This window comes from Tigriopus californicus, chromosome 1 (assembly GCF_007210705.1).
Source record: "Tigriopus californicus strain San Diego chromosome 1, Tcal_SD_v2.1, whole genome shotgun sequence".
Classification (NCBI taxonomy): domain Eukaryota; kingdom Metazoa; phylum Arthropoda; class Copepoda; order Harpacticoida; family Harpacticidae; genus Tigriopus; species Tigriopus californicus.
In genome coordinates this window covers 2,921,514-2,948,364 of record NC_081440.1, presented here as the reverse complement: position 1 = coordinate 2,948,364, position 26,851 = coordinate 2,921,514, and the positions used below count along the sequence as shown (strand labels likewise).

Here is a 26,851-nt window from a genome sequence, read left to right as displayed (position 1 = left end):
AGATTGACATTCCCTCCATCCAAGTTACTATAATATCTTGTATGAAGTTTTTAAATCAACGCCAATCTCTGTCACAAACAGATTGTTATGAAAATCATTGTCGTTTAAACCAATGGCTGATTCAATTTCTCAATAGACTACAAACATAGACATTCCTAAATTACTATAGCAACATCAAAGGGCAGGAATTTTATGGTCAGAGTGTATTTCCATCCTAATGTATATAATCAGTTCGAGTCAGAGGGAAGGCGAGCAGTCCAGCGGATTAGGCACGAAAATATTTACTAAAATGAACGTGACCAAGAATATCGTTTGCTCACTTATCCATGGAACTAGAAGCTCCCGTTAATTAAGGCCACATACATTTTCAGTAACGAGCTCTAAGAATGACAACAATCATAAAACCCATCCTCTCCAATTGCTCTTGATTCTTTTGAACACGAGGTTCATCAAGTCAGGCTATTAGTACAAAAGACCTCCTTGGAAATTTCTATAAGTGTTAGCATGTTGTACTTGGTGCTAGTGTCAGACGAGCCATCCCTTGTTCCATTTCCCGAGTCGTCTTTAAGAAAGGTCTTTGTTACTGCAGAGATGTGCCACTTGACAAACATTGTCATTACAATGGGGCTTGTTTTACCGGATAATGATAACCAACTTAGGTTGGATCTATGGAAAGGTTAGATCTAATGAATGACTAGATCTAATGAATGATTAGATCTAATGAATGATTGGATCCATTTAGGTGCTGCGCAAGCTAAGGCTAGTTTTCCCAAAACAATGAGCTGAACTGAACCTGCCCAAAGTATTGTAAAGCCATTCAAAATGAAGTTTTTGGTCGAAGGAGAATAACAAGGAAAAAAGAATCCCCACACACAGCAATTCCTCGTGATAATGATGAAGAGGAAAAATTAATTTGAGGCGAACTCTACGTATTTTGCGGTAAACAAGCAATGGATTTGTAGAATGAGTTATTTGTGTTGCTTACAAACCATTTCCTTTAATACCAAAAGCATCAAAAAATGTTTGAAAAAATGTGAAAAAGCCAAGACTTTTTTTTTGTAGAAATTGAGCAATGAGCCAAGCACTTTTAGAACAACCAATTGCGCCAAGGAACACGAAACGGATCAAAGGAGGACTCAATTCCCTATTTGTCTCGATTCTAGAAGCTCTAAACATGATACACAAGGTTTGGCCGGAAACCAACCTCAATACTTGCAATAAGGAACGGCTTGATGGTCGATAGATAGTAGATACATTTGAAAACCATGGCCCTCAGATAGAATTTTCGTAACACTTTTTAGAGTGTTAAGGTACAATGCAAAACTGACCTAACTGGCCAAGTTTATTTGCTTCGAATAAGGGCGATCATTCATGCCAATAATGATGCGAGAAAAGCTTGGCTCAATCTATTGGGCCGTGTTGCAAAGCCCTTTTGGGTCTTGTTATAACAGTGGCACAACTATGTGAGTTTTCCTAATAAAGGTTGGTACATCGGTCCATCACACTCTGGGACGTCCATACACTTCGCCCTTCATTCGGAATCAGCCATCTATAGGACAAGTTAGGCATGTGGGAAATCAACTTAATTAGTTTTTTAAATGTATTTGTGTTTACAGTAAGGGGTCATTTTTTTTGTTTGTTAGGCATATTGTCATATTGGTCTTACTTGGTTTCTTGTCACGAATAAAAGAAGACATGCCCCGATTTTGAACTTTTTTTGAACTTGATGATAGTCTTGTTTCTTTCATTAATTAATCTTATTGGCACTTTAAACCTTCATCATCAACAAGCTCCTTAAAGGTAGGGAAAATGCAGTCTGTCTAGGATTGATATCATGGAATTATTCCCATTGTTTCTCTCAAAGAACCATTCTTTATATGCAAAAGTGGCTACGTATGTGTGGTTGAATTGCATTTCATGTCAGTCACTTGATAATCAATGGACCATACCATCAATGATGTCTAAGTGTATGTAGAAGATAATAAAATATCTTCCCTCTTGAAAGTGCACAAAGACTGGAATTTTGAAAAATATATATGTATTTGAATGTACCAAAATTATAAGTTAAATTAGTTTTAGTAAAAACTATAAGTAAAATTGATAAAAGTTATAAAGTGGAATATTTAGTCATCCAGACGTTGGTTCAATAAACAGGAGCCATTCTCGCAAGTCTCTTCGAAATGATCTTAAAAAGCATGAGTTTAAGATGTCAATTTTGGGATGATTCATTAGATTCATTAGATTCAGATGAAATGTCCTTGACAGAAAATGGTCCAGTCCCAAAGGTCATCATTTGATCTAAAGAGAGGATCAATACTGACTAACCAACCATTATCCGATTTCCCTCCAACAATTCTGCCTATGAGGTGACCCATTACCTAGGTTACAGCGCCATTTAGCGCAATTTTGATTGTTTTTACAAATCAGCCGTTTGTTCTGGGCTGCATTAGGCTGACAAACTCAAACTTGCTCCATGACAAAATATATTATTAGGTGAGATGCCAATTTAAAGAAGGAAGTCGCAATAAAGTAGTTTGTCACTTGGTTGAAATGTTTTTCTGTATGATCCCAGGAGTGATCGGATAATGACAAATATCCACAACTCTGACACCAATGACAAGGTATTGTAACGAAACTGCTCTATCTTTTCGTTGACATTGTACAATTTTTAGAACAACGAGCACCAAGTTGTGACTAAGAAACATCGTCCTGAAAGCTTCTATCATAATTGGATTATCATCTGGCTCTTTGCCAACCATATCTCATTGAAAAGCCTTGATATTCACTACAAAGAAAGATCAATGACATCTTTGGATGATGAGCTGCCTGTTGTCGAACCATTGCTTTGGTCATAAGTCCAATCGTTTCTATGTAATAAGTCAACTTAGAGCCAAAGAATCTTCAACCGAGTCCTAATTGAGGATCCGCAAGATATCCCAATTCAACTTACAAGTCGAAATACTACGTAAATGTAAAAATAACGACCCTATAAGATTGATGAAAGGATCATAAAGCCAGTGGTCAAGTCCAGTTTTTGTGGAAAAAAGCCATTTTGCTTGGGCAGCTTAACTTGTGCTGTCGGTGCTTTTCCATTCGCGATGTGTTCAATCTTTTCTTTGCTTAGGTCATAAACTCATTCATTCTGAAAGAAAATAGTGGCTGGGCCAATTCCTCAAGATGATGAAGGCCCCAGGGAGGCCTAGAAAAAAGCCAAGAACACCCACGGGTGATCTATTGTTAGGTCAAGGATGGATAGAGAGCATGGTCTCTAGATGTGTGAAAGAAAACAAATCGTCAAAGATCTTCTTTGTTTATTTAGTTGAGAGGGATAGACAAAAAAATTGAAAGGGTTCCCACAGTGACATAAGGGCACAAGAATATGATACGTTTGTTCGATAGTGCAATATATTCTAAGTAAAGTTATTACAGTCTGAAGTAATTTGCAAACCAGGCAGAAACGTGAGCTTGCCTCTTTACAGGAATTTGTGGGTTAGGCAGAAAAGTTGACCAAACGTAGTTGAAGGAGTTTGGACCGAATAAGATCAAAGAACTCTAGCCATTCAATAGGAAACTGATGAAAGTCTTTGATATTTGTGCGCTCGTTCTAAGTGGATCTCTGTCAAACCATGCACTACTTTTTGTAGTGAACCATGAAAAGTATTGGTTCGCAAAAAGTCTCAGTCTGGAAAAAGTTTGGATGACAAAATATTTCGTCATTCCATTTGCTCTTAGACATATCCTTCACAGGATAAGATTATTAGGCTTGTTGTCATTAGCAGGGCTGTCCAAAGAAGTGCAAAAAAGTGGAATTACTTTCCACTTTTTCCAGCTTTTTGCATTATTTTGCTGTTTCGCATTTTTCACTATTCTGACTCTACATTTTTTCCTATTGAATTTAACCCATTTTTCTTGATAAAATAGAAATATTAGAAATTGAAAGCCAAATTATCTTCTACCACCTTATGATACAGGCCAGTGCGTTTAGAATGCAACACTTACTTAGATCTCTTGCTATTTTTTCTCACACGTCTTTTTGGAACAAAACTCTTTCGACTTGCAAGAAAAGTGTTTTGAGAAGGTCTCGAAGAACTTTCAGCCTTTTCTGTTCGCTAATAACATAGATAGAGCTCATAATATGTTGCAACAAAGAGCAGCTATTCTTACCTAATCCATCTGCGGAATTACATCCAATGAGATTACCAAGGCTTTGGACAATGACAAGTCCACTATTTACCTTGAAGTCACTCAGTGAGTCCCTAGTGGCTCAAGATGATGGTGATGTCCATGTTGGAAAGGAGCACCTCAATGTCAACTTGCAGGTCTAGACAGTCATTGGCTCTGATGGGCAACCCTGTGTTCATGGATGAGGAAGAGAGGCTTAATGCCAACATCTATTGCAACTTGTTGGCTAAGTATGTGTTTACCTGGGCTCAAACTACCTATGGCGATGCATGGTTGTGTCAACAAGATGAGGCAAGACGCCACAATGCAAACAATTTTTTTTTAAAACAGTTGGAAGTTGCACAAACCAGGTTGTTCATTGTTCAACTTTTTGATCTTTGGGCGTTTGATGGGCAAGTTGTCAGGTGTCTATTTTAATACATAATACCAGCTCAAGACCGCCACAAAGGATGCCTAAGCCAGTCTTGAGCCGAGCTTCATCAGGAACATGTGGTCCAAGTTCCGTTCCAGTCTGGACTTAATCACTCCTGATATGGGCAATATTGAGTAACATGCATTACCCTAGGTCCTAGTCATAGATTGCATTCAATTCCATACCCTCGTCACACAATATTATTTGCATTATTTACAATCAAAGCAAAATCAAAAAGTGTTGCATTTTAAATGCACTGGCCTGTACTTGCTTTTTTACTTCAAATGGCTTATCATCCTAAATGGCGTGAATGTATGGCTTTTTGGACATCACAACCATTCAAGTTTACCTGTCTTCAGCTTTTCAAAACAGAAAAAAGTTTGCACACCCGTTTTGACATTCTCTCAAATTTTAGCTTACCATGGCATTATATTGTTTCATTATTTTGCTAAGTACTGGCTCTTCTAAAAAGCAAAAGTAAATTAGTTCAGAACGTGTGCAAAAGGTCGAGCAGGTCCAAAGATGTTTTACCAGGCACATTAAATGGTGAGAGAGCTCTCGTATTGGGAGAGGTTAGAAAGGTTGGGACTGCACAATGTTGGGAGAAGGTACGAAAGGTATCTGGTACTGTACATTTTTCAAAAGCATTCATGAGCTTTGTCCCAACCCAGGATTTAGGGTCAATTCTAGTGACCGTAGATGCTTAATGTGCGTTTTGAGAGCAGGTTCAAGCCCTCGAGAATCCAGGCTAGTTAAAACAATAAAGTCCACTTCTCTTCTTTCTCGGGCTCCTTCATTGTTTAATTTGTTTCCCTCTGATATTCGTAGGGAATACGTAGGCCTTGTTGATCCGGTGGCATCTTTCAACTCAGACTTGAGCAAATTTTTAGATAGTATTCCTGATCAACCCTACATTCAAGGACTAGCTCGTTATGCCAACTCAAACTCGCTGCTAGACCAAATATCATATAAAGATTGAAAGGTAATAATAAATAGAAGAATTATAACCTTTCATTTTTATTATACTGGCGATTGCATTCCTTGTAGCGGTTAGAAAAGCCCGTAAAAAATCCCAAAAAATATGTCTGCGTTTTTCCCTTTTTTTGGATAATTCTTTCCATTTCTGCTCTCTTTGATGCATTTTCAATTGCATTTTTGCCAATATTATTTGCAAGCTGAGCGCCTTCAACAATATGCGGGAAAAACGTTTAAACCGCATATAATCTGTTTCTCGTTTCAAACATTCAAGTATCATTGCCGGAGAGATGAAAATATTTGAGCAATTTCATTGAAACCCCCATCAATTGCCCGATTCAAAGCAAAATGCTTCACGTCAACCATAGAATGTCCAAGACAAATAATTTAACTTAGATTCAAACGGGGCCGTTTGATTCCCAAATAGGTTTGGCTCACTGCTGACGATAAATTGGCGATCTTGAAGATTCTACACCCATCTCCAATGCATCAAAAAAACTTGGGAAAGTTGTCATCCGTTATATTTTGGCACGGAGTTTTTGCCCACTTAGCAAAATTTGTCCAAGTTTGGATAAAGGCCAGCAAGAGCTTTTAGTCGAAGCCCATGTGGCCGCTCCAAAGTCCACTTTTCAACGTAATCAAGGCCACGGAAGGTGAAATTCACAACTGCACCTATGTGCGTGCATCAGAGTATGTTAAAAAATTTGATAACATCACTTTTTAAGGAGTACGAGCCAATGATTGCCCCTCTTAAGAAGGTCTCAAACTTATCCATGGCCCGATATACCTCTTTTTACTTTACTCAGCCCTTGCAACAACTTTTTGCCCGATAAGCGTACTTAAGAAAACAGCCTCCAGTTATTAATGAAATTTCCGCTTCGTGCGAAAAGGGGGTAAGGAAAAGATCCAAAGAACACTTGGAAAGTGCCCAAGTTTGGCCCTCTTAACCAATTGCCCCTCTTTCTTCATTCCAACAAAATGTAGCAATCCAAGTAAAGCAAGGCAAATGATGGATAGTGACCGGAAACTTGATCGATCAGACACTCCAATAATGAGGACGGTCAGAGTTTCGTAAGAGTGATCCCTTTTCCCCTTTTCTCTCGAGTCAAATCTTTATCTTTTGCTTAGACATGTATCTGTATGTTCCAAGGCATCTAAATGATGTGATCGATACTTAGTAGCCAACAAATGACTCAAGCAGCAGTGAGCTTTGTAGAATCATGCCAAAAGGTTTTAAGCTTCGTCGTTGATTTTACAGACTCTGAAGTTCATTGAATTGAGATTAATTATATTTCAAGCTAAAGGAGAGAGGGAAGAAAGGAGACAAAAATCTAGGCTTCAAGGCTTTACGCTTATTATCTCTCTAATCCTTTGGGGAAAAAAGGTTCAAGCATGCGTCTCAGTTTGTTAGTGAGTTCCATTTGTATTGGTTCCTTACTCCATATTCCTTGCCCCAATATTTGAATGGTCCTTTCTCATCATCTTGCATAGCCAAATATGCAGATGAAGTGTCTCATTCTATTCTTGCACTCACGCAATTGGAGAAACGAGCTGAAATGTTATGTGGGTAGCCACATTGGATGATCGAGAAATTGGCTTTGATTAAGTTGGGAAGGTCTTCCCTCTTTCCCATTCTTGGAACTCAAGCCATGAGAGCCAATAGAAAGGGAAACGTATATGTGCGCAACCAACCTCAAAAAGGGAATTTGAAAAAAAAAGCCTTGAAATGCCCACAAGAATTTGCTTTTGGGTTAATATGGATATCCCACGCTCATCTCATGTGAAGTTCTGTAGAGTTCCTCACAACTTCATGTAGTGGGTACACAGTACAAAGGTTTGAAGTTGTTCAATTTGCTGCTTTTGAAGATTGATAACCAGGATCTTGCAATTTGGTCAAGGTCTTCATGTTCAAGGCACTAGTTTGATAGTTGGGTCAAATGGATTTTGAGGTAGCCTCAACGTGGCTTTCAAGTCTCTTCTTAAGTTATCTTTTGCGATTGGGTTTTTTACTATACAAAGTACCTAGTAACACTTTCCCTATGTAAATCTTCCTTTCAGAATGTGTTCTTTCCATCTGTGATCGTGTGCAGCATCAACCAAATTAAAAAGTCCCTTTTTCGACGGTTGAAACAAACTCATCCCAAATTGGAGATTGATCTTCTGTATCATCAATTCTACACGGGAATTAATAGACCTCTAACCGAAGAGGAGCAGGAAACCATCACTCAAATCGCCACTTCCGAGGTAACTTTTTCAATGGAAAAAACCTTTGATATTTCATTTTTAGATCAGTTTTGGAGCTCTCTTTTAGTTCATGGTGACCCGATTGATGCAACATTGGTCCATGTTCTTGTCATCCAACACTACCAACGTGGATATCTCTAAAGATGATTGGCTGGAGTTCCTTCAAAATAACAGTGACTTTGTGGGATCGTTCGATTATGTACGTGATATGGCGGTCGAAAATCCTGGCGAGAGCTCGGTGCTTTTTGCGAGATATGGGAACTTTTCCATGAAACCAAATGGCACCAATTTCCTGCCATTCTTTGGGACAGATATTGGCTTTTGTACCCTCGTCAAGCCTCAGCTGACATTCAATGAGAGCCTGGATCATTTGAGTTTTAGTAGCAAAATGTTCGGACCCAAGGGGCAAATGGACTCGTATAGCCGGCAAATTCCCCTCGGAGCCAAGGTCGGCAAAAGTAACGGGTTGACCTTGCTGTTGGATTCCGAGACCTTCGATTACACTTATCACCATCACGCCTCCGAAGGTTTCAAACTGGCCATTCAGCACCATTTAGACCAACCACTGATGTCCATAAATGAGCTGGATATCACACCGGGTTTTGAGTCGCAAGTGGCCGTCACACCCGTTCTTTACGACACCACCGAGGATGCCCGAGTGCGATTCATGCCTGAAGAGCGTGGTTGTTATTTCGAAGGCGAGGTTACTCTCAAATACTTGCCCAAGGAGTTATATCGTTACGATATCAGCAACTGCTTGTTCGAGGCCACTTATGAGAAGGTGTTGGAGATCTGCCAATGCACGCCCTATTTTCATTGGGCCGGTTTCAATGAATACCAACGCTTCTGTCAAGGCGAGGGTCTATTTTGCATGAACGATATCCTGTCCAGGATTGGAGAGTTTAATGAGGTGTTGGTCCAAGAGACTGACGATCGCATGGTCCGAAAAAAGTGTCTAGCCTCGTGTCAAGACCAACAGAATCAGATTGCGGTGACCACGTCGAAGCTGCCGAATCGTCAGACGTTCGTGGAACGTCCAGAGTTTTGCATTTTGACCGAAAAACTCCAACGCTCTTGTTCCACCCAATGGAAGAAGTTGGAACTTGATCTCCAATATCCCAAATTGTGTGATCTGCTCGATTCTCTGAAACAACAAGTTCGCTCAGATCCAGCCATAGTCGACGAGACAGTATGCGCTCATATTACGAGACATCACGACCCTTTCAATGTCAACAAGTCCTCCCTGGCCCATTTGTTTCTGGAGACGTCTTTTCGATACGCCCGGGACAATCTCGCTTTAGTTCATATTTACATCAAACAGCCCGTAGTCACCAAGATAGTCCGGGATCAGCGCATACCTGTGATCTGGTTCGTCGCCAACTGTGGCGGGATCCTGGGTCTCTGTATGGGCTTCTCCATCGTGACTGTATTCGAAGTTCTCCATTACCTCTTCACATCTCTGTTCCAAATCATCAAGTCCAAATTGCCATGTGCGGGTCGAGCCCGGCGATTGCGCCGTTCTCGACGGGCCGAATCCAAGAGCGGGAATGCCATCTCAAACGGACCCAACACTGCCATTGTTGACCTCGATCCAGATCCTGAAGTGAACGGAAAGGCTTCACAAACCATGAAAATGGGAAGTGATCCACAAGAAACCAATGGAAGCCTCTCTGGAACGGTGCTTTGATTGTATCATAAGGGCTGAAGTTGTAAATTGGGCTTGGGCGGACATGTTTTTGGGACAAGAACCCATGATGAGTGCCAAGAAAAAATGGTTTCATACAAGTACAGATCTACTGATATTCCATGTAGATCCTCACAAAAAGACCTGAATAAGAGAGGCGCGCCTTAAAGAAGGAGAAAACGAGACTTTTATGGAAAGTTCCTCTTCTTTGCTCGATCGACCGCGATGAAATTATGGCCTTGTCTATTTTCTGAACAGGCTCACTCAGTAATTAGAAACTCTGCCTCCTGTTTAGGAACAACTTTTTTGCGCCCTCTGTTCCAAGCCAAGCAAGTGGTTACACAAGCGGCAAGTTTTTATTCTTAATAGCTAAGGAACTTCAAGCACTTGTGCATTTGAATTCAAGAAACAGGAACATTACTGTGTGGTTTTGAAGACCCTCAGAGAACCCATTAAACGTCCTCCTCCGGATTCGAATGCCTGGACGGAATTTAGAGTTTTAGCACCTGAAAATGAGCTTTCATCACATTAGTTTAATGCTTGGTGGATCCGTAAGAAGATGGTGACGATATAAAGACAAATGGAGTTTTTCCTCACTTACCCATCACGTGGTTCTAGTTGATTTTAGGGAGCGACAGCTTATGAGCAATTGGAAACTGTTCTTTATCTAGAGGGAAAGATGAAGCTTGGGAATGATTTTTGCAATGCTGTACGGTTTAGTAGGAACCTGATGTACCGAGTAATGTGCCAAGCATCTATTTTCGTTACAACTGCTTGAATAAACTACTTAAAAAGATTGGATGGTCATTTTCACTGGGTTGTTTTGAGTTAAGGTCCAAAGCAATACTTTCCCTCAAATGGAGCGGAGCGAAAAACGTAATTATTGTCTATGTACAACATTCCTACCCTGCACGAGAGAAGTTTTCCATACTGTATGTCAGTTTGCCCATTCCAAGCCTTTGGGAACTAGACCCCATCAAATGTAAGTCCGATAAGGCCGATCGTTCTATATTGGTTAATTTACGGGTGCTCAATCATCCTGAATAGGCCAAAATTGAAAAAAGGTCGGCTTTTTTGACCAAGTAATTGTTTTTTAGTGGGAAAAAATATGAAAAAGTTGAGAAAATACGAAAAAGTGGTACATTTACGGAAAATCTTCTGAAAATACGAGAAAGAAATGCAAAAAAGAGTGGCTACAGTGGTCCATTGACGACGGTACACTGGACATATTTGACGCCGCCAAATGTGCCCCAATAGCATAACGGAAAATTTAGAAACCATTAAATTGAACCTCCCGACCGGAAACTGAAAAAAATCTTAGTCACGCTATCCAAGCCATGCAGAGTCATTCGCCATAGACATTCAAAATTGTAGGGATGAACATGATAAGTTTTGCGCTGTAGCTCAAGGATGTTATCGATGTTATATATAGAAGAATTCTCGTCACCCCTTTTTTCTATGGTTCAAATTTTCAGTTGTCCAGGTCATGGAGTACTCCATGTCCAAGTTGAGGTTAAGCCATAGAGGAAAGAACTCCTAGAGAGTGCGATGAGAGCTAGCCAGGCGGACCAGTTTTCAGAGCGAAGGCATGTCAGCTGACCGGCTTCTTGTGTATAGTTTCTGGTTGTAGAGGCGCTGCTTTCCATCAGCTACGGTTGCACTGTCCACTGTTTACCGATTCAGCTGCAGTAAAAAAACACAACAAACTCGATTTTTTACTCTGTTATGTTACTTCTTCTATGGTTAGGTTAAGCTAAACGGGTGATACAACATGAACGATCAACGAAATTTGACTTGCGCGAATGAAAATTACAGGTGAGATGAATTTGTGTGAAGTTACAAAACATTTTTGATGTTAGTGGTTGTCAGAAACACCCAAGCACTCCGTGAAAGTGAATCAAAGATGTTTTAACCACTACTGAGCGAAAAAGAGCCAACTATTTCATGATCCTTGAATTCCAATGTCAATAATCTTGAGCTATGAACAGTTCAATAGGTGATAACTGGGGCATAATAGCTGGAAATGATCAGCAGTAGCCTGTTTGCAAGGATTGGGGTGAAAACCGATCCAAGGTGAGGCCTAAATCGGTAAAGGTCTTGATGGGCCGGTAGTTTTCGTACGCAATTGAGGTTGCGTGATTTTTAACAAAGTTGCGCGTTATCAAGCACAAAACGTTCCGCGTCGGAAGCGGCTGTGATCAGTTCATGTTCCAGTTTATGCTGGCAGGATAAAATCCTATCAAATCTTTTATCCAACCTTTTCCTCTACGGCATCATGGCCTGATGTATGTCAATGGATCCAGGCACCATCCTGGCAAGGGCTGGCTCAAAATATATATTACTCTATTTTGTCCCTCTTTGCCATGCTCGTCATCCGAGTCCTTTTCCTTATAGAACACTTAAATATAAACATTTTGTTATGTCCTTCTTTGCCATGATCATCATCTCCGTTCTTGTCCATGCAGTACATTTATACTTGAATTATTTGTTTTGTCTCTCTTTTCCATGATAATCATCCCCTATCCTCGTCCTGGTTATGTTTTGACTCTCTTTTTTTTTAGATCTGGTCACGCCCAGGCGCAAAACGTTTTGTGGCTTAAAATCGCGCAGTTTTGTTTAATGTCACGCAACCTCTGTAGGTACATAGGTTTGTGTCCGAAACCTGCCAACGCTTCCAACCCATCCAAAGAAGTAAAAAAATTCACAAAAAAAAGAAATAAGAAGGCAACAGATACAGGCCCATATTATCAAATTGGTTGTAAATAATCTAAAATGTGCCAGCAAGTCGACATAAAAGTCGTCAAAAAATTGGAAGAAATACAAAAATGGCTGAAAAAGAAAGGAAATTGGAAATTTGACCAAAAATTGTTTTGCGGCCCAAAAGGTCACATAATAAGAAAGATATTTCCAGTTTCTAACTGCGTTTTTGAAATCTACTGATCAACCTCTACAGTCAAGGGTTAGCTATATTCGTTAACCCCAAGTCGTTTGTGGCTGATATATTCTATTAATGTAAAGTTATCCACCAGTTCTTTATTTTAAGCTGCTGAGGATTCCATTTCATAATTTTGCCAACCGAGGTCAGTCGGTCGACCTTCACGGACTATAAATATGTGGGTCGTCTGACAGATTTGACCTTTCAGCTATAAGGTCGAACTACTGAAATAGTCAAGTTGAGTAACCCCTTAATTTTGACATGTAATCTGTTTTTGTAGGCCTTTAGAGGTTTCCTATCTTGCATCTGGAAGTGAGGGAATCATTCTGGCCAGAGAGGCCCCAGGTTCGAGCCTCCCAAAGAAAATAGGTGCAAGATCATGGCCATAAACTGCATGCAGGCCAATCTACTGTTGAACCTGAGAATGGGCATCTGAAAAATAGGTTGATTGATAAGACACATGGCTTAATTGGTTGGATGAGGATTGCACTTTCTATCCCATCTCCACGGCAGGCAACAAATGAGATGTTACCATATATATTCAAGTCGTCTGTCATCATTTATATTGTTTCATTAGCATGCTTCTACCATCACATTCGTAGTAGTTCAGACATTCGCATTATAAACACCTACGAACAGTTTGGATGTGCGAAAAAAGCCTTCGTCTTCGACCTGACCTCTTGCACCACTAGCACTGTACAGATTCTTTTTCCAATTCATCGTTGTCCAAGGAGGCTTTGATTTTGCCTTGAATCAAATCCAATTTTCTTGAAGTCTAGCCACAACTAATGGATTCAAATTGTTCTAGAGCCCATTTCCTAGTTTGTAGCTATTTTTGAACAGATTCTACCAAAACCTGGCCATCTTGAAAAATGACCCACCTTTCAGGACTCATTCAGGGATAGTTAGAGAGGAGCAAACTTCCTCAAAGACTAAAATCATCCTTTCTTTGACTAAAAGTGAAGACAATTTCCTGCTTTAAGAAAAGCAACCAACTAAATACGTTGGTCAATCAAACGCCATTCTGAAGCGCCAGAATGTTAATCTGTTTCGTTGTATGTTCAAAGCGTTCAAAATTTGCCTTTAAACAATGATAGCTAGCAGACCTTTATCATTTATTATCATTCATAGATGTAACGAACAAATTTGAAGCTGGAAGCTTTCTGTGCCATATTCAAAGCACGACTTGGTGCATTGGAACAAAACAGTGTAAGCTAGAGAGGAGTTAGAGACAAGGTGGGCGTGGGTGTGGGCTGAGGGAGGGAGTAGGAGTCAAATGGTGCGTTGGTCCCCCGTTAGTTACTTTAAATATTATCTATGGTATCTCTTGATAATGGGTAGCGGGGTCAGCTTTCAAGTTGCATAGGATTAACAGCTTCCTGGGTACGTAATGTATACAAAAATATTTGTCTTCTAGCCGGTTACACGTGCTTTCAAAAAGCGTCCAGAACATCCCGTTAAGTGATTTCAAAATTGGACGAAAAGCTCGCCATTCTTTGGATTCCCATCTTGGTTTTGCATCTGCTTGGCCTTCATCTGCTTTTTGCGCTCTTCCAACATCTTCTTCCGGGCTTCATCCCGGGCCTTGGCCGCCTCCGATTGTTGAGTCGACTTCTTAGCTTTTCCCCCTGAAGTGGGTGTCTTTCGAACTTTGGCTTTGGGCGTACCATTGGTGGAAGTGGGAGTCGTTCTATTTGAATGAGGACTGATGGCTGATTCCAAATTCTGAAATAACATTACATACAGAGTGTTAGCTAATCAGCCTGTATTGTTATTGAGTGATGCTGCTCATCCTGAAAGTGGTATTCTTTACCTCGGGTCGCTTCCAACCATTTTCTCGAATAATGGCCAATTCAGCGAATAGTTCGTGAATGTGTTCAACTTGAATGTAGACCATATCCCAGAATCCCGCCAAATCGGCCAAAGTAGGAACGAAGGGGTCCTCTTCGATCTTGACAGTCTGAAAATTGAACCACGACAATAAAAGAAACATTATTTCATATATGTAATGGCATCGCATTTGATTGTTACTCACAATATTCTTGATACAGAGTCCTTTGAATTGAGCCAGCTTTTGCGCCATTAAGAGTTTGGCCTTGCCAATGGCGGCCAAAAGGCTTTCCCGGATATCTTCTGAGAGAGACGGATTGTTCAAATCTTCTTCGAATTCGCAAACTTGCTCCTCAAACTTGAAAATTTCGTTCTCCAAGAGCTGAAATGAAACTTGAGTGTCACAAAGAGAAACACTTGATACCTTTGACAGATTTCTAAATGAAGCCAAAGCAATAAAGAGAGGTGCTAACGTTATGGAGCTATAATTGCTTGTTTTTCACTCATAAAGTCGATTTATATACAATTCCATAATTCATATTTGATATCTTGAAATTCATCGAATCGGAAAGTGCTTTTAGCGACTCTCAAGTAAAATTGGTTGAATTGTACTGTGGACCAAATGAATTTTAACTGAGTCAGATCAAAAAACTTCTCTGACTAAAGCCAAGTTTGCGTTAGTGCAAACATTTAATGGGTCAACATACTTTTGTATAAAATTTTTAGGAGTTCGTTGACATCAAGCAAGTACGAAATGTGAAAGTTATAAAAGAATCGCGATTGAATTTGATAGGTCCTGCTGGCATCATAAGATCACACTACGTATTACGAAGAAAGTGGAAAACTCAAGCATTTGCATTCAAAACTCGTTTTTGTACCTAATGTTCAAAACGAGAGACCATACGCAGTCGAGGTAATCCTGACATCTCTGATATAAATCTGAATCATTGACAGTTTTTCCAAATTCTCGATAGAAAACCCATATGCAACGCTTTGCCATACAAACGCTCTCTTCTGGAACATTACGTTAAACCGGTTTGAGCAAGTTGTCAATGCACTTTTTTTGGTCTAGCATTCGGGCTAACTATTGGGTGAGTCAAACAACAAATTTCTCGACCTACCCAAAACAACGCTATTAAAGGGTAAACAGACCAAAGCGCCTGAGCTATGCACAAACCAGTCATTTGAAACGTGCAAGGACAGAACGTTTATGCGGTTATGATATGGCCTAAATTGTAATCTTCATCAAGATGGTGGAAACACTCAACAGAAACGGAAGACGCCAGTCTCAGTTTAAGCCGACATCCAGAAATGTCGGGATTACCTCGATTGCATATAGGAAAGCAAATATCAAACCAATTATAATGCTTCAAATAGGGCCCTCAAATTTGGCATCACCAGAGCAAACTTTGATTGCAAGCGAAGAGCCTCTCTCTCTCTGGTTACTTTAACTTTAAATTCTATATATGCAAAGCAAATAGGATCGTGTCAATAAAAGGATGAACAAGTGTGAGACAAAGTCAGGAAAGTTATTGTATTGATGCCAAACTGGTTATTGAATAAAATAGATTGATACGAATTTGGAATGGAGGTTTTGTTCCCTTGGGCCAAGACTTACATGTAACGTTATATTGACAAAGGATATGTTCTATCCAGGCCCACCCACTCCTCCAATAATAAAGCATTTCATTGCCTGCCTGATCTTATACTGTCTACGATTCCCCTCTTCACTTTATTCATGCGCACTGAACCAATTCCACATTCTAGATATTTATTTTATCATTCTGACCATTTCATTCCTTTATTCTTTGATCAATATCAGCGTATAATATTTATACACATTTTACGAATTGACATGCCCGAGACTCGCAATAAAGGTTACCAATATTTACACTCCCGTACCTAAATGTGATGAATGTCTTGACATTCCTGGTCTTTAACACCCTCTTGCTCTCCCTTTTATTCCAACAGCATGTCACAGTAAGGCAAACCTTAAAACCCAAGTATATCCACGAATCTCAAAAGGAATCCGAAACGTTGGTTGAACCGTGCATGGCATTTGACTTGGGCGTTTCTTAATGCAGCTACTGCAGTATATCCCAACATCTTGATCTTACCTTGATGAAGTAATGTCCATCCTTGACCTCGGGAGGGATGCCAGCCAAAGGGTTCATCTCAGGTTCGATTGGACGTGCATCATGAGTTTGATTCATCACAGATTGCGAATGACCTCCATTTCTGGAGGCCGCTAGGTTGAGCTGACTACCCGAAGCAGTGGACTCATTGTCTTCTTCAATGATAGTGCCGAGGAACGAGCGTTCCTTTACCCCACCTAAGGTCTCGTATTGGTCGTGATCGTAGTCGGGGATCTCGTCCAAAGAAGGACACGACGGTTCTTCCTCAATCTCGGCTTCGATTTCGGCCTCTTGAATATCTCGTTCAAGATTCTTTCGAGCGCTGATAAAGTCCTCTTTGATGTCGTCTTCGGTTTTGGACACAATCGGTGAGTTCAGAGGCGAGTTCTTGACACAATTGGAGACCAAGGTGGGACTGTGCATCTCAGGAGCGTTCTGAATTAGAGAAGGCCTCGAGGTGGGTGTGGGTGAAGATTGCGGCTTAGTAGGAAGAGCCGGCTTTTTGCTCAGATCAATCTCCAGATTGGTCTTGGACACGCGTTGAATCGGGATGACTCTCCCGATGGACGAATGAGTAGTTGATCCATTAGTCGGCGAGGATTCCACAGGATCTGACGTTTTCTCCTTGATCTGCGGAGTCACGACTCGGGGCGTTGTGGACTCCTTGGAAGGGGTCACTCTCTGAATGGGAATGATACGCTCGGTCGACGTACGGGAAGGCTTCTTCGGGGGAGTGATTTGATCTGTGGGGATTTGACAGCTGTTACTCTTAAGCTGCTCCCTGAACTCGGGACGGAGGAGTGCAAACACAGCAGGCACTTTTAGGGGTTTGAACTCGAGGGGATTGGATCCATTTCTGGCCTTCTCCTCCAGAAAGGATTGCTGTTCCCCGGACGCGGGATTCGACGTGTTCCTGGGCTTGGAGACGCCAAAACGTTTGGCGAAAAAGCCTCCCGAACTCTTGCGGTCGTTCTCGCCGTTGATGGGTGATGTCACTCCGCTGGTCTCGTCGCCACTTGGCGTGTCTGACTCGGGACTTGAGCGGCAACGCACCGACTGGATCTTGCCGCCATAGAGTCGTTCGATTTGTCGCTGAACCAGATTTCCACCATTCACGTGGTTATTATTCACATTATTATTCGGGGTGGAGAGACCGGTTAGGGAGCCTCCGGATTCCGCACCAGAGTCCGAACCATTGGGAGAGGCATCTCGCGGTCCATGATTGTTTTTTCTGGGATTCGACGTGTAGAACTTGGTCACGGTCTCAATGGTCGTGGTTTCACCCATGTGAGTGATCTTCCGCGTGTGCGACGCGGGGAAATAGGCTCGATCGGTAACATCGGTTCCATTGGCGGCCAAACGGCCATTGGTCTGACGCAAACTGGCATCTTGATGAAGAACCATCGTGACTGAATTCAATGTTTGTGGGTTGGAACTGACTGGGATCTGAGCAGGAGGAGTGAGTCGTCTTCCATCCGGTGAGGAATACCGAATATAATTGTTGTAGCCACTCACGGCACAAGATAACCCTACGTACGAGGGTTTGCGCTCACGAGAGTTCTGGTTGGGATCACGGTTGCAATTGAGATCTAGCTCGGCCGCATCCACGGCATGCGAGCTGGCTTGATTTCGTCGCGGGGTGTGGTGGGTGTTGTGGGTGTTGCGATTTCGAGCGTGGGGCTGATCAGTCGACATTCGGATAGGCTATCAAGGTCCAAACCACACGGCAATACTCATGACAGGGACGAATCCCCAGGACTCTCTGTAATGGAGAACACAATAGACGTGTAACGAGGCTTCGTCAGCATGCGGGAAAAATGGGCCATGGGCATACACTGACTGAGTAGTACTGTGAGGTACTGTAAAAAGAAACGAAATGGGTGGATAAGAGAGGGGGGGGAGGGCAGGAGGAGCCAGGGGAAGCGAAGATGTTTTTGTTGTTAGTTGATGAAGCCGACACTAATGACATTTGTCTGCTTCCAGACCCCTGACAACCCAATTGAGAAAGCGCATCCGTGCTTTACGTGCAATCATTGCCAATACAAATTGCAGCGGCGTGCAGTAGTAGAACACGAGTTTGTTCAATTCTCGAGGGCGCCTTAATCTGATCGGAAAAGTCGTTGACAGAGGGGTGAAACAAACGACGAATCAATGCCGAACCGATGAATGACAAGCTTTTTGGTCAACCACAAGCAATCAATGGCATGAGTCACAGACCTTGTGTTTACTGGACGATTTTCGATCACAAAATCCAAGGGTAAAAATCGAAATGCCGACACAATGCAAATGAATTAGTCCAAATTTCAAGGCAGGCATAAAAAACCTATCGTCGAACACTTGCGGTTGATATTCAAAGTGGTGTTCTTCATTTCGTTCAACAGGGAATGATTCATAATCATAACCGAGCGACTCGTACAAGGACCGATCTACCTGTTTCATCCCTGCTTCCAATCGGCATACTATAACGCTAAACAGTCGACTCTCATTTTAAAAAAGAGCGTACATATGGAGGTAATACATTTAGAAAGAACATAAACTAACTTCACAACAAGTAAAAACAATCAATTCTGAATGTTGGGATGTATAAATGAGTAGCTTATAATGAGTTGCAGAGTACGCTTAGTTCGCTTCATTGCGGAAAATAAATCAATTTTGTGACCTTTTGTTCCATTTCAATCTACTGTACTATTATAATTCAGACAATACTTGAAACGCAGAAAAATGAGACAAAGGTAAAAAGAAGAGCTCATAATAATGTAAATTCAAATCTGGTCGGGTCAAAGACTTATAAAATCAGTTCGAATCTGATCAGCAGATCTTGTGTCAGCAAACCAATTCTAGATTCAATATCTCTATGCTCACAAAAGAGCGCAAAATTGACTTGGAGGCACATGACTCATTGTTCATGGTGGCGTGAGTTTTTGAGTGACAAATTTTTTGCAATTAAAACTGGATGTGATGCATGGCCGTGCGTTCATTCATCCCTGATGATAAAGAGCATGCTGGCTCATCTAGCTTGATTACGAATTATATTGCGAGCCATTTTTTGAGGATGTTCACCACCTCTAAAGGCTGGAGCGTACTAATTACAGGTGAAAATGAAGCTGCCGTTTACAAATGACTTCCTCGGCTGATTCTCAGTGTCTTGGATGTGGGGAAACTAAAAGCTCGTGATGAAACTTTTCATTGTTGACAAATGATGGTTGGTCTGAACTGGAAGAACACCATTCGGATCTGATAAGGAACAGGATTTCAATTATTCCACAACAATCATCAAACCAGCTCCTTCACGAGTGGGTTGAGAATCGAGAATTGAGAAACTGACACGTACTCTTCTCAAAATCTGAAGGGACACTAGCTTCTCTCGGCAATGCAAATTCGCTTGTCCCGTGGAAATTATGCCGGAACTTGAGACGGACACGCATGAGCTGCAATTAGTGAACGAGTGAATCCATACCCATCAAGCCAGGCTCACAGTGAATGGAGTTGAGTAATCAAGCCCATCTCCTGACGACACTTTAGAAATAAAAAGAACTCTGTTTGCCTTGGCGGTGATGGAAAATTTGTATGTAGTTATGACAACCGATCCTTCACGAAAGACAGAGAAAGGAAGGACAGAGGTCATCACGACACATTCTCAGGCACCCCTAGATCGGTGGATGGATCACAGGCATGCTTCAAATGGGAAGTAGGTCATCAAATGTATGCCCAATGACCCCTGAGGACCTGACTGAACTCACTTTCTATGAATCTGGGAATGAAAACTCACTATATCGATGATTTCTTCCGAGAAGACAAAATCTTGATGGCAAATCGAGTTTGTGTCTTTCCACTGGAATCCTCCTCGCCACGGACCAAGAAGCAGACTTCACTGTTTGACTGGAGGAAAACCAGGGGAGACCTCTTGCAACTCCAACCACCACTGCCACCATCACAATCCACAAGTCCACGAGGAGGTGGAGGAATTTCTTGAATTTTGCACTGCGCTTCCCTCTTCTCTACATGTTCAACATGGCAAGTGAATCTGTACGAGCGTACAGGTAAATAAGTCTCCCTCCTACTACTCAGTTCTCTCCCTCGTCCAGGGGATCCCTTCCATTGGAGATCGGAGGTAGCAGCTCACATGCATACGAACCCACAAACGCTCACTCACTCACTCACTCACTCGTCAGTCTTCAGTTGGGAGGCCCGAGCAGGAACTCCAAAGACTTCCATCACGTATATATCCATGGATAGGGATGAGGGAAAAGACTCTTCTTGGCACTGCCTTGTCGGGTGTTGCAGAGAGTGCAGAGAGCACTGCTGTGCGTGCAAGTCTCGCAAGTCTCTACGTATTGGAAGGGGCCAAGCGCCACTGAGCTACTGACTGGGTTGGGATTGAAGGGGAAAACGAGAGGAAGTAGATTGGTTCGGAACCAAGCGCAGCCAACGAGCTCCATCATTTCCCTCCAACCCACCCGCTTTGCCGAGCTTCAGCTGGGTGAACTCAACGCGAAGGAATGGATCGGATGCTGAACAGACGGTGGAAGAGGTCAATCTGGTGGATGATGATTTGCCTTGTTGATAACACCATTCGGCAGCGTTAAAAGTATGAAACATCTAACAATGACTCCGATCATTGTCATATCGTTGTCAATGGGATGAAATCACCGCCTCTCGAGAACACCCTGTATTTGCTAGCGAAGCCATAAGCAACCGCCAACCTCATCTGCCCTAGTTTGAAAATCCTCTTTCACATTGAAGGTCATACACAACGTATGCCATATACTTTACAACATGTTGTCCTCCAGCAAACCATAGAAGGCAGAGCACTTTAGAAATCTCTCAAACAGAGATCTCTCATCGACCACCCCAAAATAGAAACGACGTCGAATCTCTTCTCTTGTACTGAATATTGTGTATTGGTAAAGCTCAAGATCGTAGATAATCTCTCTACCCATTAGACGACAGGAAACCCATGACGGCGACTCTAAAAGCAATCCATCATCTTTGAGACGGCGATCTTTTTGCACTCCTTTGGCATTTAGCCATGTCGTGGCTAGAAATGAAAATACACACTTTTTGTCTGACTTTCAGGCACTTCCAATAAATGGAGGACCATTTTCTTCCGTCTAATCGATATAAGCATGACTTCTGTTTGTGGTTGGGCCGTATCATATATGCAAATGAACTTGGCTATTAATCCAATTGCCTCTACAGGCAGGTTCCAATTAGCAGGAGCTAGCTGAGAAATCCATTAGCATAATTTCAAGCTCTACATGACAGACTGAAAGTTATTCGTCAAAGTAGAAGAACCTCTATATTCCATGGTGGCTCGTACTTTTGACTTGGACGAAAAATCAAGTGGGAGGTTTGATGTACTTTACGGTCACGTGGGCCGCGAATTTGCACAGTAAAGCCTTTTTGATATTGCCTTTTTAGGCGTGTTCCTTTTGCTGGCCATTCACAAGCTCGTATCCTTCGTTGATTGCAGCCAATGTCATCGTTTTGCATCCTTCTCCACACAACTGGAGTCCAGATTGAACGAGAATGGTGAAGGAGAAAAATGACCCCATTCGCTTGCGGGTCTCGCGGGATTAATTATTGAGCAATGCTAGAGACCATGGCAGTTCTATCATCCATCACTTAGACTTTGATTCAATAAGCCCTGTGCAAGATCAAGCCAACCAACCAGCTTGTCGAGGGTCGGCTATTGTTCAAAAATATCTTGCTTGCAAGAAGAACAAGAAGAACCGTATCATCCGAAGCAGGTGCGTGAGAGTAGAGAAGCCATATCTTCAATGACTTTAAATCCCCGTTTCAGAGCCAATGAATGATACGCCAAAATCACATCCTCCGCAAGTCTCCCCATAAAATTGTCCAATGAGAAGAGTCCGTCCAATACCCGAAATAATACGAACAACAGCTAATCGGGATCAATCACGGGAATCTGCCAAACAAGGAAGGGAGAGGTTCCCAAAATAGGACATTGTCCATGTATCAGTCCATTACATGCTTTCCATCCATAATCCCTCCAGGATTTATGGACCTAGACTCATCTTGCACACATTGCTAGTCATGATATATTCGTAAATCCCGACCGGCTCAATCGATCCCAACGAATATATCGAATATGCGCCGTAAATGACATCACACAGCAGGACTGAGGACAAGACCCTGACCATTCACTGTCTAAGCTTGGCTCTGAACTGGATTTGAACCAAGTCGTCCTATGTGTGGGCGTTTCTAGAGGCCTCGAGGATTGCTTCTCCGCCTCTGCAACTTTGGTTGTGATAAGTGGGGGTGATAAGCCGTTATGTTATGTTCGTGGATGCCGCGCGGAAGTCTCCAGCCAAGAGATGATCATTGTGAAACAATCTCAGGGATGCCAACTGAATTATACAGTACACATCGCTGGATGTGCCACTGAAATGTATGTGCTCTGTTTGTGAGCGGCGGATTGGAATTGCTCATTCAAGGAGAGCCAAGCGAATCACGAGATCAATTGACATCTAAATAGCACAAACAGGATAATATGAGTGATTATGAACGCTTCTTCGAACATGCTAATCGACACTCAAACTGTGGACAGCAATGGCAGAAGTATGGAGTTCCTGGAATAACACTTGTCTTGTTTCGAAAAAAGTCGCCCGAGATAGATATCAAGACGACATTTTTCTTTTTGAAGCAAGTCGTTTTCCAGAGCTCCTCCTGAGATAACAGAACTGAAAAGACGTTGCTCTGAGCCGTTGCTCTGGGGAGACGATTAAAGTCATAAATCTCAGAATCTTTCAGTGGAGTGGCATCACCTGGTCCACCTAAATTCGTTGTTTTCCCATCTTCAACAACTCGATTTGATTTCAGACAGAGCCAGACAGAGGCAAACATTACAAAGCTAGAAGCAATTATATAACCATGGGCTTGGCAAATTTTCCTTCCTTCCCTCTCATTCTCACGTTGCTTGACCAAGACAGTTTGGTTTCTTGGAAGTTGAAAATGGTGCAGTTTAGGACCACCTTTGACTTGATTGCGTGTTAAAAATTCTGGAGATTAGACTTGACCCCGAGAGGTCAAGACCAAGACAAATGTTTCCCCTCTAACATCAACCCTGCTTTGAATTTAGTCCGGGGTCAAGTAACTCGAAAGAAGGACCCCAAGTACAAAATGAACTGAACCAAGTCTGAACGTTATGGATGGTCTGGAAAAAAGCCTAGGCTGTTTTCGCCAAAGAGGAGTGCTAACTTGATTTCACTTTCCAACCCGGGAGTTGGAGTTGCTCTTTGGTATTGTACACCCCTCACCCAAACTGCAATGACAGTGATAAATCAATTCAGTCCCTATCTTCAAAATGACAAGGATCTGGGAGTGACCTTCCAAGAGTTTTGTGTTTCTTGTCAACGCCTCAAAAAGAAGCAATCGTTCTACTCGTCCGTGTCGAGGTTACCTGAAACCACCGAAATATGATAGCCTTGAATACATAGCATTCAATTAGGCCGATTGACAACGAGTGCTCTACACTTGTCAGACTTTCCTGGAATGCATTCGATGAATCGTTCGACGACGTTATGCACAAGCTCTTCATTGACATTGGATTGAGAAGCGTTGCACTTAAATTGAGCTTCGGGATTAGTTGATTGGTTCAAGGGCATGATGTGCCAAATCCCAAAATATACACTAGCACAAAAGGAAATAGAAGCAGGTATTTTGAAATGTTAGCCTTTTGCCTTGAAATGGGTGTTAGAAGTTCGCCATGGCTTTATCATTGGCAAGATGATGAAGAAGGCAGACAGACAGAGAAGCTCAAGGAGACGAGAGTAAAGAAGCTACAAAGCGAATGTATGTAGATGACTAAAGCAGTAAAGCAGATCCCCAATATGTATTCAAAGAAAATAAGAACTTACATGGAACTGAGTGCTCTCCATTGTCTGTCAAGGTGTGTAAAGAGTCACAAATCAATTGTGTCTGTCACTGTAAAAACACAGAAAATTCAAATACGAGCTATCACAAAATACACACCAACACGCACTTAACGGGCCATGGACTGACCTCCGCACACGGTCTCGTTTTGAATGAAAACTGATGACAATGAGTCTGTCGGGGTGGGTGGGGATACGAACTTCGATTACGGGGAAAACTTTCTCTCGCTCTCGAGAAATATGGGTTTGGAATGTGCTATGAAGGGGTGAATGTACGTAAGGATTGATCTTGGCCAAGGAGAGATTGAAGTCTGACTCTGAAAGGTGTTTTTGCGCATTCAAAAAGCGTAGCAGAGTTTTTTTTGCAGGCTGCATCGAAGAGCGCTTTGCCGGCATCCAAGCACGCCACATTCGGGGTAGCTAAGAATATAGACCAGGGAGACATCTGTGGGAATCTCTACCCGGCCGATGGTGATTTTGGTGGTGCTCGAGGTAGCCTGCCTTTACATAGAACATGGCGGAGGATAGATATGTACATGTCCAGACCTCTCAGTCAACCAGCCAACCAACCATCAACCAACCGTGCCGGGCATGGTAGCAATAGCCCTCCTTGTACCACAAGCAAGGTACTACCACCACCACGATCAAAATCGCTTACCGTTACCGAAATCTTTGGCAACCGGTGAAGCAGCTTTGGTATTGGCAGTTGACTGTCTCAATGCAAAACACAATCTCACCCAGCAAGCATACCTCGAAGTCAGATATGAAAACTTAGGCAGGCTTCAATGCAAGGTCAGGCATTCCCCCCCCCCCTCCTTCCCCTCCAACAAGACTTATTCCAAAACTGAAAGTCAATGAATACACAATATTGTATCCTAAAACGTGCAAAACTATTCATCACCAAGAATGGAGAATGGTGAACAGGTGTATCGTATCCAATCCACATGGGAAGCCCAGGTAGCCTTTTCGTCTTGGGATTCAGGGTAATGACATGACAAGAAAAGCACTTCTGAGACGCCCCTGGGCCTGGCCGGGAGTCAAAAAACCGGTCGTGTCCGTCCAAAGTGAAAATCCACTGTCATACCAATTGAGTGACCATTCTGGACATCAAAACGCTAGAGCTCCCAATCTTTTCTTACCTCTCTAATGAGAAGATTCCCAATGCATCGGCAGGCGTTGGTTTCTGACGATGCCTGAAGTGTGGTTGCAGATATAGACGAGCTTCCGCTACAGATCAGAACTTTTTCAGCAGATTGTCAGACTGACTGTACACTGAGACACAACAATTATTCTCACAGAACAAACATATAAGCCGAATAAATGCCCAGAGATAACATGCACACCGCAGGGCTGTGATGGGATTTTTGTTATGTTTCGAATCCTTTCACAGCTGAAGCTCACATCATCTACCACAAGTACTTCTATTGCAGCTTCAACAGCTTCCCTATCCGAGCCTAACCCCTGGGTCTTTCTTTTCCTTGTGGACGGCGCATTTCTTGGACTAGAACAACGAGCGCACAACTGTAAAACTGTAACTATTGTTTCGACGTCCCTCCTTGACTTTGTATCTACCTAAAAGTTGAGAAGTCCGCCAGCACTGCAATGTTCGGACGGTCCACCCAACTCAAGTCAAGCTCTTGAAGGGTCCAAGTTCGACGATGGCAACAGCAGCGGCTGACGAAATTGCCTCCCAAGCTCCGATCCTTCCATGTTCCCCGTCAGTTTTCTGGACCCCAAATTGTGCTGCACTCTTTTTTTCGGCCACAACCCTTGTGTCCAAGAGTCCGCCCGCCTTATTTCAGGGTGACGAAACTAATCACTTGGCTTTTCGAATGAAATGAAACAAAATATGCATCACTTACAACACTCTCTATGAAGCTAACTGTATTTGAAAAGGATACAAATATATTTTGAGATCCCATGGAGGAATGATTTAGGAGTAAAACTGCCTTTTATTACAAGCAATTAGGTATTTGCAATGATTAAGCGAAGGAGAAACAGTCACTATGTTAGAATCATCACAAACTCAACCTCAGATCTGGCTGACTTGGCAGAAACAAGGTTGTAGCATTTAAAGTTATGTTTATAATCTAAGGCTAATGTTCAAAATACAAAAAATATATCGTTGATAAACATGGGATTTTATTTGATTCAGGAGCTAACAGAAATGATCAACTGTTGATGTGGGCTCGGATTCCGTGTTCGCTTGGCCGTCAAAATATCGCTTTGTTTCAAAATAAATTCTCTAAACCTCCTGGCAAAGTCTTTTTACAACCCAGTTTGGTGGTTTCCATTTCCATTTATTTGAAGGTATTCATTAAATGTTTTGACCGATACTGTTAGGGCATGAAAATATGAAACAATCCAGTTCATAGCATCGGTATCCGTCATCTTTTTTTAAGTTTACAATAAGTTAGAAAATTGAAATGGTGCGCTGTTAAAAATATCTTCTTCCAATGCTGTCGACTCGTTGTCTCATCCCAAACACCTAAATAGTAGTACGGGTTTAAATGTTGGCTTGTTTAACGTTATTGCCTTGTATTTGAGCATGGTCATATG

General features: G+C 42.1%; 2 protein-coding genes across 8 annotated transcripts in view; one reads left to right on the top strand and one right to left on the bottom strand.

The window, feature by feature from the left end:
* Nucleotides 1–10,280, top strand: part of LOC131882649 (uncharacterized) — a 24,087-nt gene extending 13,807 nt beyond the window's left edge. The window contains exons 2-3 of the mRNA XM_059229872.1: nucleotides 7,628–7,813; nucleotides 7,881–10,280. Of these exons, the coding sequence (XP_059085855.1) occupies nucleotides 7,628–7,813; nucleotides 7,881–9,500 (1,806 nt within the window). The 3' untranslated portion in view covers nucleotides 9,501–10,280. The remainder of the gene's footprint in view (nucleotides 1–7,627; nucleotides 7,814–7,880) is intronic.
* Nucleotides 10,281–13,530: 3,250 nt separating this feature from the next.
* Nucleotides 13,531–26,021, bottom strand: LOC131882612 (disks large-associated protein 4-like). Of its 7 annotated transcripts, none has more exons than XM_059229835.1 (6): nucleotides 25,865–26,021; nucleotides 24,278–24,344; nucleotides 16,380–18,159; nucleotides 14,468–14,644; nucleotides 14,246–14,392; nucleotides 13,531–14,157 (listed from the first exon to the last, which is right to left on the bottom strand). In XM_059229835.1, the coding sequence occupies exons 3-6, from the start codon at nucleotides 18,090–18,092 to the stop codon at nucleotides 13,900–13,902; spliced, it is 2,295 nt and encodes a 764-aa protein (XP_059085818.1). In that variant the 5' UTR covers nucleotides 18,093–18,159; nucleotides 24,278–24,344; nucleotides 25,865–26,021; the 3' UTR covers nucleotides 13,531–13,899. The 7 variants fall into 7 exon arrangements, with proteins under 7 accessions (XP_059085818.1, XP_059085792.1, XP_059085808.1 ...); XM_059229809.1 differs by lacking the exon at nucleotides 25,865–26,021 and adding an exon at nucleotides 25,432–25,814; XM_059229825.1 differs by lacking the exon at nucleotides 25,865–26,021 and adding an exon at nucleotides 24,403–24,565.
* Nucleotides 26,022–26,851: the final 830 nt, after the last annotated feature.

What these genes read in the sequence shown, in the direction of transcription:
- LOC131882612 (XM_059229835.1), bottom strand. Translation starts at nt 18,092, where the DNA reads ATGTCGACTGATCAGCCCCACGCTCGAAATCGCAACACCCACAACACC. An exon ending in ATGGACATTACTTCATCAAG is followed by an intron (nt 14,645 to 16,379) that starts GTAAGATCAAGA and finishes GTTTCATTTCAG; the next exon opens with CTCTTGGAGAACGAAATTTT. An exon ending in GACTCTGTATCAAGAATATT is followed by an intron (nt 14,393 to 14,467) that starts GTGAGTAACAAT and finishes TTCAATTTTCAG; the next exon opens with ACTGTCAAGATCGAAGAGGA.